General features: G+C 43.8%; 1 protein-coding gene across 3 annotated transcripts in view; it reads left to right on the top strand.

The window, feature by feature from the left end:
• Nucleotides 1–13,423, top strand: part of SMOC1 (SPARC related modular calcium binding 1) — a 153,131-nt gene that overhangs the window by 105,543 nt on the left and 34,165 nt on the right. For 2 of the 3 annotated variants that reach the window (XM_082384358.1, XM_082384357.1), the window contains exons 6-7: nt 8,677–8,766; nt 10,791–10,871. In XM_082384358.1, the coding sequence (XP_082240484.1) occupies nt 8,677–8,766; nt 10,791–10,871 (171 nt within the window). The remainder of the gene's footprint in view (nt 1–8,676; nt 8,767–10,790; nt 10,872–13,423) is intronic. The other variant, XM_082384359.1, reaches the window with a different exon arrangement.

Genomic DNA, 13,423 nt, shown 5'->3' with positions numbered 1-13,423 from the left:
TTTGTGGTGCCCCCAAAGTCCGGGTGAGACAGCCCAGAGCTTGTCAGGCCACTGAGAATACGTTCATTTGCTCACTGTTCCTTGGCTGAATGAGTTCAGTTCCAGCTGTGGCCCAGCAAGCTGGAGGGAGCCAGGGGTTTCAGCCTGTGGGTGGACAGGCCTCAGGGCCACATCCGAACTAGTTCTCCAGCTCCAAGCCACGTAGCTCCTGTGGTCAAGGCCGAGGAATTGCCACTCTCCGGTCCTGTTGCACCCGTTGAAAGAAAGCCATGAGTTTCAAGGGCTATTTATTCTAAAATTGATGTGGAAAGGCAATGGGACTAGAGTAGCTAAAACAATTTTCAAAAAGGAAAAGAAAGTGGGAGGAATCACTCTATGTGTTTTTTTTTTTTTAATTTTATTTATTTTTGCTGTGTTGGATCTTCGTTTCTGTGCGAGGGCTTTCTCTAGTTGCGGCAAGCGGGGGCCTCTCTTCATCGCGGTGCGCGGGCCTCTCACTATCGTGGCCTCTCTTGTTGCGGAGCACAGGCTCCAGACGCGCAGGCTCAGTAATTGTGGCTCACGGGCCCAGTTGCTCCGCGGCATGTGGGATCTTCCCAGACCAGGGCTCGAACCCGTGTCCCCTGCATTGGCAGGCAGATTCTCAACCGCTGCGCCAGCAGGAAAGCCCCTGTGATTTTTTTTAAACCAAGAGATCTTTAGTGTTTTATTCCCTTCATGACCCTTTATGAATTTTCAATCCATGCTTCCCTTTGATCATCTGAACAAATGTGGTGACTCCACATTTTTTTCAATGTTTATTTTCTTTCTTTTTGTTTTTTAAGTTTTTCTAGAGTAGTTTTAAGTTCACAGCAGATTTAAGAGGAAGGTACAGAAATTTTCCATATACCCCCTGCCACCACACTTGTGCAGCCTCCCTCACCATCAATATCCCCCCCCCCCCCAGAGTGGGTACATTTGTTACAACTGATGAACCTAAATTGACACATCATTATAACCCAAAGTTCACAGTTTATATTAGGATTCACTCTGGGTGTTGTACTCTCTGTGGGAATGGACACACGTGTAGTGATATCCACCATTATAGTATCATACAGAGTATTTTCACTGTCCTATTGACCTAGGGATCAATGGAACAGAAAAGAGAACCCAGAAGTAGGCCTACACAAGCATGGCAAACTGATTTTTGACAAAGGTGCAAAAGCAATTCAGCGGAGGAAGGACGGTCCTTTCAACAAAAGGTGCTGTAGCAACTGGGCGTCCACAGACAAAAACAAAAACAACTCCCCGAGACCGTCAACCTAAATCTCACACCTTATACAAAAACCAGCTCAAAGTGGATCTTGGACTTAAATGTAAAATCTAAAGCTATTAAAACTTTTAGAAGAAAACATAGGAGAAAATCTTCAGAACTTACAGCTAGGTGAACCTTGAGCTTTGGTGTCTGAGAACATCAAACACATGATCCAAAAATTTTAAAAATTGATAAATTGGACTTAATCAAAATTAAAAACTTGCTCTTGAAAAGATCCTGTTAAGAGAATTAAAAAACTACAGACTGGGAGAAAATACTTACAAACCACCTATCTGACATAGGACGTGTGTAGAAGATACAGAGAATGCTAAAGAACTTAGCTGAAAAACAATTTAATTTAAACATGGGCAAAATAAACGAATAGACATCTCACCAAAGCACATATGTGGAGGGCAAATAAATACACAAAAAGATGTTCAACATCATTAGCTATAAAAAAGTGCAAATTAACCAACAAGGGCCTACTGTATAGCACAGGGAACTATACCCAATATTATGTAATAACCTATAAGGGAAAAGAATCTGAGAAAGAACATATATATATATACCCACATATATACATATATAAAAAACTGAATCGTGCTGTACACCTGAAACTTACATGAATTGTAAATCACTATACTTCAATAAAAAAAAATTTTAAGTGCAAATTAAGACCATGATAAGATATCACTACACACCTATTAGAAGAGCTAAAATAAAAATAGTGACAATATCAAACGTTAATGAGGCTGCAGACGAACTGGATCTTTCATACATTGTTGGTAAGAATGTAATATGATACAGCCACTCTGAAAAATACTTTGGAAGTTTCTTAAAAAACTAAACAACAAAACATACGCTTACCATATACTCTAGCAATTGCACTCCTGAGCATTTATTCCAGAGAAATGAAAACTTATGTCCACACAAAAACCTGTACACAGATAGTCACAGCAGCTTTATCTGTAATAGCCAAGGGTGGAAACAACCCAAATGTCCTTCAATGGGTGAAACAAACTGAGGTGCATCCATACCATGGAGTACTACTCAGTAATGCAAAGGAACACACGGTTGACACATGCAGCAACAACTGGATGGATTTCAAGGGCATTATGCAAAGTGAAAAAGTCCAACCTCCAAAGATCATATACTGCATGATTCCATTTATATAACATTCCAGAAATGACAAAATTATAGAGATGGAGAAAAGATTAGTGGTTGCTGGGGGTGAAAGATGGGGTGGAGGAGAGGAAGTGTGATTATAAAAGGGTAGCACGTGGGAGATCTTTGTAGTGATGGACTAGCTCTATATTTTGATTGTGGTGGTGGTTACATGAATCTGCACATGGATAGAATTGCATAGAACAACACACCACCCACCCACCCACCCACCCACAGACAAATAAGTACATGCAAAACTGGCGGAATGTGAATAAGGTCCCTGGATTATACCAATATCAATTTCCTGATTCTGATATTATACTATTATGATGTTATCCGTATAATTATGTTAACTACAAGGATGCTATCATTGGGGGACACTGGGTGAAGGGTACATGGGACCTCTTTGTTTCCAATTACCCATTGCAAAATCATTTCAAATTAAGGAGTTTTAAAAAAATTAGCCCCATCTCTGGGTGAACCCAGCCCTGAACCAACTCTGCTGTTGCCAGTGCCACCTCTCCCCTACTTCTCCTGTGCTTTGTCACCACGCCCCCTTCTTCCATCTCTGGTCTACCTTTTTCACCAGCTTCTTGTTTCCGTTCTTATTCAAGAAAATGTGGAGCTTGACGGTGTGGGCAACTGCTTGCAAAAAGACAGCTTTAAGCTTGTTTTGGGAGGGAGTGTGCAGGTGGGTAGATGGAATGTAAAAGATTCATCTCTTGCTCTGGAAAGGACCCGAAGTATCCAGATAACTTGTGTTCTCAAAGGTCAGAATCGGGACAGCTCACAGTATATTTCTGAGCCTCATTGGTCATGGGACATGCATCTCAGGAAAGGTTGAGGTTAACTAACATTCCATCCTCCTCCTGCTATGATTCAGGCCAGGTTCTTAAGGGACATTTTTGCAAACAGGCACCACTGTCTCCCTGTGAGGCCCAGAATAAGTCATCTTGACTTTCACACTGGGTCCCTGAGTCACATGCTGAGGGGAATGATGGCTCTGGCATAAATGTGGTCCCTTCAAAAGCAAGAACCTTCCAACACTTCTACCAGGCTGAAGTGTATCTCCATGTCTTGGTAAAAGACGGCCAATGGCAGCCTAAATGAATACAAGAGGGAGGGAATGGAATTAAAGGGGACTCGGGATCATTGAGAGACCTTCCGAATCTCAGGACGGGGATGGTGGTTTCTTTTTCTGTCATTCTCCAAGGCTCCTCAGTCTCAGAGACCCCAAGAGATGCCATTAATACAGATTCCTCCTCTGGCCCCTTTGACACATTTGCTTTTGAAGGACCTGGAAGAGAAAGCTCTTTGTATGTGGTCAGAATAAACTCATTGTACACCCAAACAATTAACTCCTCAATGGACTTGCCAGCCCCTTGAAAGGCCCGGCCCTGCTTCCTCGGACCTCTTGGGCTCTATTCAGTCCCATAAGCACACCAACGTTTTGGGGGTTTTGTTTTGTTTTGTTTGTTATTCTGAAAAGTCTTTCCCTGAGAATAGTCAGAGCGGGTCAACATTGTGCTCAGCCCGGCATTTATCTCCACTCGCCAGCGAATGTCAATCAGGAATCAAAAAGCCAAACAGAGGAGGCTTTGAACGGTGTCATCAGGGGTCGAAGTGACTTCCAGCTGTCTGTGCGTGGGCCAGGCCTTCTCGCAAGGCAAAGAATTGTGCTGTCACACAAACCCACTGTCTGGATAGGCTCGCAGAGCCCGTGCGGGGGCTGCGGCTTTCTGGGGCTGCACCTGCAAGGAGAGGCGTGGTTGGGGGCTGGAGGATCTTGTGCGGTGCCCCGCTCTGGGCCTGGGTGGTTTCCAGCACCGCTTGCTCACTGCCTCTGGAGTCTTGAGCAAATCACTTTCTTGCGCTGAAACTCAATCTCTTTTTATCTGCTTGGTGACTTCCTCTGCCCTGGCCAGTGGTGAGAATAGATGAAGAAAGCCACCTGCCAGAAACTCTGAGTGTTGCAAAATGTGGTAACACTTATTATTGTTGATCTTGACATCATTCTTGAGAAATTCTCTCAGGTTTGCCTTTTTTTTTTTTTTTTAATGTTTCCTAATTTACTTTTTTCTCTCTGTAAAAGAAATGGTCATCTTTGAATCGGGTTTTTTCAGTATTCTATGCTCTTCTAGGTCTGAAAGAGTATTATGGTATCAAAGAGAAAGAAAGTCTTACTATTTGAGGTCTAATAGAATCACCAGGATTAAACATACACGCACGTGATATCATCATATTCATTCATGTAAATTGAGATTCAGATATATTTTTCTTTAAGATATACAGGAGAGTCTCCCCTCAAATTAAGGATTGCTCAAATAATCTAGCTACTGCCACCTGATGATTTATCTGTGATGACTTTGGTACTCCATCCCCGCTTTGTTTTAAAAACTTTATTAAGGTATAATTACATACCATAAAATTTACCCATTGTAAATGTACAATTTAATGAATTTAGTACCGTTATAGAGATGTGCGGTCCTTACCAGAGAACATTTCCATCACCCCCAAAGAAACCTTGTACCCATTTATAGTTATACCCCACTCCCCCCTCCAGGCAACCATGTATCTGCTTTCTGTCTCTATAGATTTACCTTTACTAGGCATTTCATATGAATGGAATCAAACAATATGTAGTATTTGCACATGGCTTCTTTCATTTAGTATAATGTTTTTGAAGTTCACCTATATTATTACATGTATCAGTAATTCATTCCTTTTAATTGCTAAGTAATATTCCATTGTATGGGTATATCACAATTTGGTTATCTCTTCACCAGTAGACGATCATTTGGATTATTTCCAGTTCGAGGCTATTACAAATAATGCTGCTATCAGTATTTGTATACATGTCTTTGGGTGGATATGTCTTTATTTTTCTTAGATAGATTCCCAGGAGTGGAATTTCTGGATTGAATGGTAAGTTTATGTTTAACTTTTTAAAGAATTTGCCAGACTCTTTTCCACTGTGGCTACCCAATTTTACATTCCCATCAGCAAGGAATGAGGGTTTGAGTTTCTCCACATCCTTGTCTCTTGATAGTGTCTATTTTTAAAACTTCAGCCATTCTAGTAGGCATGTGGTGGTATCTCACTGTGGTTTTAATTTGTGGTTTCCTAACAACTAATGATATTGAGCATCTTTTCATGTATTTATTAGCTGTCCGTGCATCTTTGAAATGTCTATTAAAATATTTTACCCATTTTAAAATCAGGCTGTTTGTCTTCTTATTGAGTTGTAAGGTTTACTTTATTTTTTATTTTTAAAACTTTATAGAATTTTAATTCTACGAATCCAGTTTTAAAAGTAAGCAGTTGGATAAGATGATTTAACACTCGATGATTTAATACCTTCTTTAAGAGGCCTTTAGAGTCTTTTACAGCTACCCATGTCCTGAGGCTAAGGGTGCAGCCATCCTTCATTTTTAGAAGAGGATATCACTGCCCAGAGAAGAAAAGTGAGGGGTTCAGGTTACCCAACTTAGTTGGTTGCAAAGCCGGTATCTGCACTGTGACCCCACTGGAGACCGGGAGGCCAGGGGCACATGCGGAAGCTTTTCTCTCTCTCCCGCGCCCAATGTGGGTCCTGGTGTTGCCCCAGGGCTTGCCAGGAAGCAGGCCTGATGTGGACCTTGGACCCAGGCCTTGGACCTATGTTTGGTAGAAGGGTGCGCTTGTTTGCTGGGTTGGATGCCAGGTGCCCAGGTGCCCGGAGATGATGGTCAGAGGGTCCTATTGGCTTTGGCTTGGCTGCCCATCCTTGGGGCATGCTGGATTTCACAGGTGGCTCTCCTGGCAGCAGGGCACTTTGTCTTTTCTCACTTCATAAAGATTTCCAGCTAGGGCCTCCATGGTGGCAGTGCAGCTGTATGTCTTCACCCTCGGTGACCCTACCCTGCAGGAAGATTCACTCCCTGCACGTGGCTTCATGCTATGTGGGCTTCTGGGCCTGCATCTGGGCAATCGTGGAGGTCCTCGACTTCCCCGGGGACACAGGAAACCCTCCTTCCTCTCCTTGAGCAGCAGATTTCTTTACTGATTGCTGGACCAGATGGGCAGTCCCAGACTCTCATGTGGATGATGGGAGAAGTAAACAGAGTATTTTCTGTCGTCCTGCTCCAGAGAGAGATACGGCTCTTGGAGTAGGGGAGGATTTTAATTGAATATTAAAATATCTCATAAGCCATTTTTCACTTGGCTTGTCATCGTCGTCCCTCTGAGAATGTTTGATTTCTCACTTGCCCTTTGTTCCCTTTAAGACTCCTGAAGTGAAGCCACCCTGTGTGGAGGGGCTGAGCACACTGTGCAGGTCTATTTAGACTGTGAACTCTGCATCCGGCAGCAGCAACCAAATGTGCACTGCAGCTGCCAAAAGACTTCATTCAGTGGTTCATTGAATTCAGTGGAAAGAGGTGTTAATAGAGTCAGGGAAGTGATGCCATTTTAAAAAATGACACTGTGTGACTCTGCTCTGTGTTTCTTCTCCCTCAATGACTTCCAGATCAAACGTACACAGTTTGGCATCAAAAGATGACTGTTCTGGACCCCAGTTTGAGGCAAATAAGATATTCAGCTTCATTACTCCTCTCCTCCTGCCACGTCTCATGTCTGGGGGTGATTGTCGGATAGCTCAGGATCACCCTGGCCGCTGCGGGAGTTGGGTCTTACGTTGGCACATGAGAATTATAGCAGGGTCAGGTCTCACACAACTGCCAGGTTGCTGGCCTCAGCCTCAAGCAAGGGTTAGGGTCTCCATAGCTATTGAATCTTAAGATCCCAGAGGTGGGGTGTTGGCGTAAGAAAGGCATCAGGACTCTGTGTTCTTTCTCCCTCCCCTGATAAGATGCAGGGAACTCTGCCAAGAGTTCTGGGAGCTCCAAATGGTGAAGGCTGTCATCACTGATGATCTGACTGGCGTTGCGGGCTATATGAGAACTTGCATTCTCCATAGCTAATGCTTGGAGAATATAGTGTTCAGTCCTGAAAGATCTCTGGGGGTCTTGGGAAGAAGGGCTTGTGTAACCACAGTGTCCGAGACCACAGTGCTCTCCTTCCCTCCCCCTCCCAAGGGAGAAAACAGAAAAATCTCGGAAGTATGCGTTCTCAACGCAGGTAAAGATACTTGCTCCCAGCTTTCACCGAGGAGGTGGAAATTGGGTCTTAGGGCACAAAAGAGCACTTGCTCTTTTTACATACAAAGCACAGATATACATACAGTACACAAACAGGTATACAGTGTATCTTTGTTATTAACATTTCACTTGGAAATTAATTAGGAAAAAAAGTCTAAAAATACTCCTTAGATGGGCAATAAAAAAAAAAAAAGTTGAGAACCACTGTTCAAAATTAAGGTTTTGGGATCTTGATGAGCATAATTCAGAGTCCTGAAAGGTAAATAAAGCCTGAACTTACTCTGATCCGTAGAGGTTTTTGGTCTACAGAGAGAGCTGCCAACACTACTAAGACCATAAGTATTAGAACTTTGTTACTGAGAACTCCCTGCTCCTATCATCTGTGTTAGAAATTTCAAAGCAAATCCAGGGCAATTACTCATGTTTTCTCCCATTTTGTTTGCCCCCATCTCTCCTTGGGAACTGGGGTGCATGCTGTTTCAGAGTTAAAAGTGTTCTAAGGATTCCCCATTCTTTTTAGTTCAGCATGCTGGAGAGAGAAATAGTCCTTCTTACCTTCACTTTGTTTTTAGATGAGGATGGAGAAATAGCTAGGATTTTGGGAGGAAATAGCACCATGGTCTCTTGTTTTCCTTAAGCTCCTCAGTGAAGGCCACTAAAAAGGTACTGGCTGGTACCCTTCACAAGAGGGCAGGAAGGAGCTGGGGACATCAGAATTTGATGCCACAAGTGTGCCAACATCTCCTAACATTTCTGGCCAAAACTCAGGGCTGCTGGGGAAGATAGCCCTCCCAGCTTTCCTGAGGAAAGAACAAGGGCTGACGGAGTCATGCTGGTATAGAGTTATGAGAAGGGGTCCTCCAGAGCCATGACAACTTGGGTCCCTTCCCTGGAATGGCGAGCACACACCTGGATTGTCTTACTGTTGGTGTCTCTCTGTGATTCTCTTTTCCTTCGTGTTCTTTTCTTCTTTCTTTTCCTTCTCTTTGGTCTGTTCACTGGGACTTGGCCGGGCCATGTGCAAACCCCAACCATTCAACAGTGCTGGAGAGTAGATAGTATTTACCTCAATAATGGTAGTCTCTTTTCGATTCTTTTTAACCCTCAATTCAGATGACGGGTCTAAGCCGACACCCACGATGGAGACCCAGCCGGTGTTCGATGGAGATGGTAAGCTCTTGTATTACTTCAGATTCGAATTCTCCCACCCATTTTCAGATTTGGGGAGGTCTTTCCTTCGGTTGTTTGTTTAAGCTTTATTATTATTGTCTTTTTTCTTTTTTAATTTCAATTTTTTCCCAGTTTAAGCCAGGTTGTTTTAACCTTTTAAAAAATGCAAACCCTCCCAGGAACTAGTACACCCTCCACTTCTGGAAAGACCCTCTGTTCTCACCAGGCTTCCTGCTGGCTGCTAACGTCCAATAATAACACAGCCTGGATGGGCCCTGTGGGCTGCCAAGACCAAGGAGCCAGGGCTGAGAAAGACGGGCCAGCAGCCTCCCTTTTCTAAATGAATCAGCACTTAACAAGTTCCTGTAGTGCTCTGTGCCCAGCATTGTGGGAGGCCTCTGGGGGACAAAGGAGAAGTAGATGAGATGGAAGCCTTTGCTCTCAAGAGATCGGCAACTATAGGAGAACTTTATGTATGGAACTATATGGTCTCAGTTGTTTGTTTGTTTTCTGTAATAGACATGTATGGAAGGAAGAGATCACAGTGGTATGGGAAAAGATCCTGTGAAGAGAGGGAACTTGAGCTGGACCTTGAAAATGTGGGGGAGGAATCAGGGTGTTCCAGGCAGGGGCAAAGGAGAGAATATGGTGGAGACGGGGTATAGTGAGGAAAGTAGCAGGAAAGAGACTGGTGTATAGAGCTGGTTTGGCTGAGTTGTAGGGACCTTGAGAGTTGAGTCAAGACATTTGGGAGAGGAGAAATTCTAGGTCAAGAGAAATAGTGGTGGTTGGTGGCAAAATAGAGGTTGGATATCTCTGGAGGTATGGGGAACGGACAGGAGGAGCTTGGGTGCAGAAGGCTGGCTTTGATTTGAGTTTGAGCTGCTCAGGGCCTACATTCTTCAGTGTGCTTTGCTAAGTACTCCAGGCTCCCATGAGGAGGAGCAGGAAGCTCGGCAGAGTGCGGTTTCTAGAAAGTCTGACAATGAGATGTGGAGCTCAGTGCAATATATGGCAGCCTTTCAGCAGCTTTCAGCCGAGTATGTCCAGGCTTGGATCCTAAGACCGGACAGTGAGACAGAGGAGTAAAAAGAAATGACGCCACTGGTTGGTTCTGTGGCTAAGGATGTCCCTAGCCCAGGCTCAGCTTTAGATAGAAACGTGAAATATCCTTTGCAACTGGTCATGGAGTGGAACATATGTGTGTGTTCATGCCTAGAAGTTAAAACGTTTCTGTGATCTACAAATGTCCTAGATCATTGGCAAGTCTGGGACCTTGGAGGATTGATGGGGGTGGTGGGGGAGTGGAATGGAGACCATGTAAGCTTGAAAGACCTTCCCAACACACTCATGGAAGATCTCGTCACTCTACAGTGTGTTCAGGGTCATCCTCAGATTTCCACGGCACCTGTCCACTGGGTGACCCCACCCCTGGAGAGCCTGGAGGCACCCTGGAGCTCTCTGGATGGAGGAATTCAGCCTCTGTTTGATGAGAAACTATTAGAAAGGGGATTGAAGCACACATTAGACCCATTACTTTCTTCCCCATGTGAAGCAGAGTCTCAGCAAGCTAAAACCTGCTGTGGCTCAGCTGTTTCCTCTAAAATGGTCTCTGTGGTTTGTTTGGCATTCGTTTGTTGATTTACCCCCTTTAAATCTTCTTCCAGGGAAGCAGCTGAGAAAGGCCTGGCTTGGCGCATGTTCCTCACCTCCTGGGATAATATTTTTATTCCTGGATGGAGTGGCTCAGCGCCTCTGGACTCTGACCACTCGGCCTCCCAGCGCAGGAGGCCCTGGTTGACTCCTGTGAGCTGATGGGGAGATGATCTTCCATAGAAAGGAAGCAAGAGGGTGTTGGGACAAAGTGGATATGGGATGAGGGAGATGGCTCAAGCCTTGATGCCTCAGGCTTTTAAAAAAGCTGTTAAAAAGTCTGGGGGTTACACTCCAAGTAACATACTCTCTTTGCCCAGACGTTATTTTCTCTCTTCTTCTTCTCCTTCTTCTTTTTTTTTTTTTTCCAGAAATCACAGCTCCCACTCTCTGGATTAAGCACTTGGTAATCAAGGACTCCAAATTGAACAATACCAATGTAAGAAATTCAGGTAAATAATCTGCCTTGGATTATGCACTGATATGTACCTGATCTGTCCACGGGTGCCATATGGTTGCTTCATGACTATCACTGTGTGGGCTTGGGCAAGTCATTTAACAAGTTTGGCCTTCAGTTTCTTCCGCAGCTGTAAAATGTGGAGATGAGATGGGTTAATCTCTTCCAACTTTGTCTTCAATTAATAGCTTAGGGATAGTCTTTCATGAGTAGTTGATCCTTTTAGCTAAAAAAAAGTTTGATGGTATGTTTTAATATTTTAATTGACTTTTCTAATGCCATGCAGAAGAATTTGAAAGAAGAATGGCTGGGCATAGAGAAGTTGGACTTCAAACCTTAAGAGCCTTGGATCTATGTGTTTTTAAGGCTCTAAATAGCTGCCTCCAATCTTATCTTTTCTGGTTTGATCTTTTGAGGGTCTTGTGAGTGTTCAGGTTTTGGTACTGGCTGAACCCTTGTAGAAAGGTGGTAATTTCTGAAGAGTGATCAGATTAGAGTTCATTTACCATCAATGAAAACCAAAGTTGATAAAGTTCATTTACCATCAAAAGAGATCAGATGTCCATCGACAGGAAAAGGTATTAACAGATCCAATCTGTATCTCTATCGGGGGGGAAATCATCCTTCTTTCAGCCTCAGACTTCGTTGTGAGAAATGCTACTTGGCATATTTATGCCTGGTTGTGGAATTTAGCCATATCGTCGTTTCCTGATAGATAGCAAGGACTGTAAGCTAAAGATACATCCCTTTCACCTGGCAGGCAGGGTTTTGCATGACCATTAATGAATGAGTGTGCTGTCCTTGCCCCCCTTTTGGTTTATCTGTATAGTATGCCAGCTTTGTCCTAAAGGTCGTGGGGACTGGAGTGCACGGAATGGTTTAGACCATGAGGTGAAGTCACATAGTCCTGGTTGATTTTTTCTGCTGAGTACCTCGGCATGTGTCTGGTTCCCTGTTTGATAGAAGCCGGAGGAGGTGTGGGATGCTGGGGTGGGAAGGAGCCCATGTGATGTCCCGTGGGCCAGAGTCTTTGACAGAACAGTGCCATGGTTAAAACACAGGCGTTGGAATCAGCAAACCTGGGTTCTCGTTCTGGCTCCAACACTTAGTAAGTGACCCAGTCAAGTTAAATGCCTGCCCCACCCCTGCCCTGGCCACGCCCACTGAGCCTCAGTTCTCAGCCAGGATCATAGTCTCTCCCTTAAAGGACGGTGAGTAAAGATTAACTGAGTTAGTCTGTATGGTACTTAACCAATGTCTGGCTAAGTGAGAAATAGTAAGTGCATGATAAATTGTAAGTACAATTGTATTTATTATTATCATCATCATTGGTAGGGAAAATGGGAATATTAACGATACTTCTTCTAGTGAGAATTCTTCAATCAAGAAAGAATTTGTGATTGTCACCCTAAGCAAAAACATCTATTAGGAAGCTTCTTAGATCCTTCCTCCACTCCCCCTTCACTGTTAGGCAAATATGATAAGTCAAAGAGAAGTGGTTTTGGTGCCTGTGGTATCTGGAAGTGATATCTGCAAAAGGTCCCCGCATTCCCTGAGCCCCCAGCATGTCTGCAGAGCCCCAGTAGGAGGCTCAATTCTCATACGGTGACCAAGGGGTAGATAAGAGGGAGAGCTCTCTCTGAAATTACACAGCACCTTTTGCCTGAAGCATTCGTTTGACATTTAGCAACTGCTTCCATGATTTTTTTCCGCCTGCCAGTGGTTAATTTCTCTACCTAAGTTATACTCTGTGAAGGCAAGGGCTTTACTGCCTGTCTATTATATCTATTAGAGAATCTAGCTCAACGTGTTTGCTTTGGAGAAGGATGAGGAGAAAAGATCATCATCAGTAAAGTCAGAACCATCAGTGTCATCATAGCTAGTCCATATCAGCTGTGTGTTATCTCATTTGAGCGTCACCATAACCCTGTAAGTATTGTTATTATCCCCACTTTACAGATGAAGAGTCAAAGGATGAGAGAGAGGAAGTAACTTGTCCTGGGTCACAGCTAATAAGTGGTGGGGCTGGAGAAAATGATTTCTCTTTGGGAATAGAGTGCCTATCTTCTTGGGCTGTATTCTCTGTGTATAGTAAAGTGGCAGTGTCAAGTTTGATGATGTTTGCTTCCACTCAAGTCCTTCCCCTTCCCACTCCTTCTTCCCCTGTGTAGTTTCCAATTGCATGAGTATGGGATCATATTGAAAAATGGTTTCCAGGAAGGTACAATCCCCTTCCTTTTGTGAGAGGCACCCAGCCACCTTTATTTTTTCCTGGTTTGCCCCAGTTATGTCTGTAAGTTTAGCATATAGGACAGGATAGTTGGAGGAGAGCTAAAGGTTCCCTGGGAGTAACTGAGACCAGCAGTCATTATCTCAGATTGATACCATAGGCATTTTCTAATAAACTAGGGACATTCTCCATCATGATCAGGTGGTAAAACTGACTGAGTGCCTGTCAACCTTTTTGATGTAATTAGGTATGAGGGACACTGTGTCACATAGGCATGTAACAGAGGTTGGCAAATGGCCACTTGCCTGATTTTGCAA

The sequence above is a fragment of the Balaenoptera borealis genome (genome assembly GCF_965194805.1).
Source record: "Balaenoptera borealis genome assembly, chromosome: 3".
NCBI classification, from domain to species: Eukaryota; Metazoa; Chordata; class Mammalia; order Artiodactyla; family Balaenopteridae; genus Balaenoptera; species Balaenoptera borealis.
Note: the sequence above shows the minus strand (reverse complement) of the source record. Positions and strands in the feature narration are given on the sequence as shown.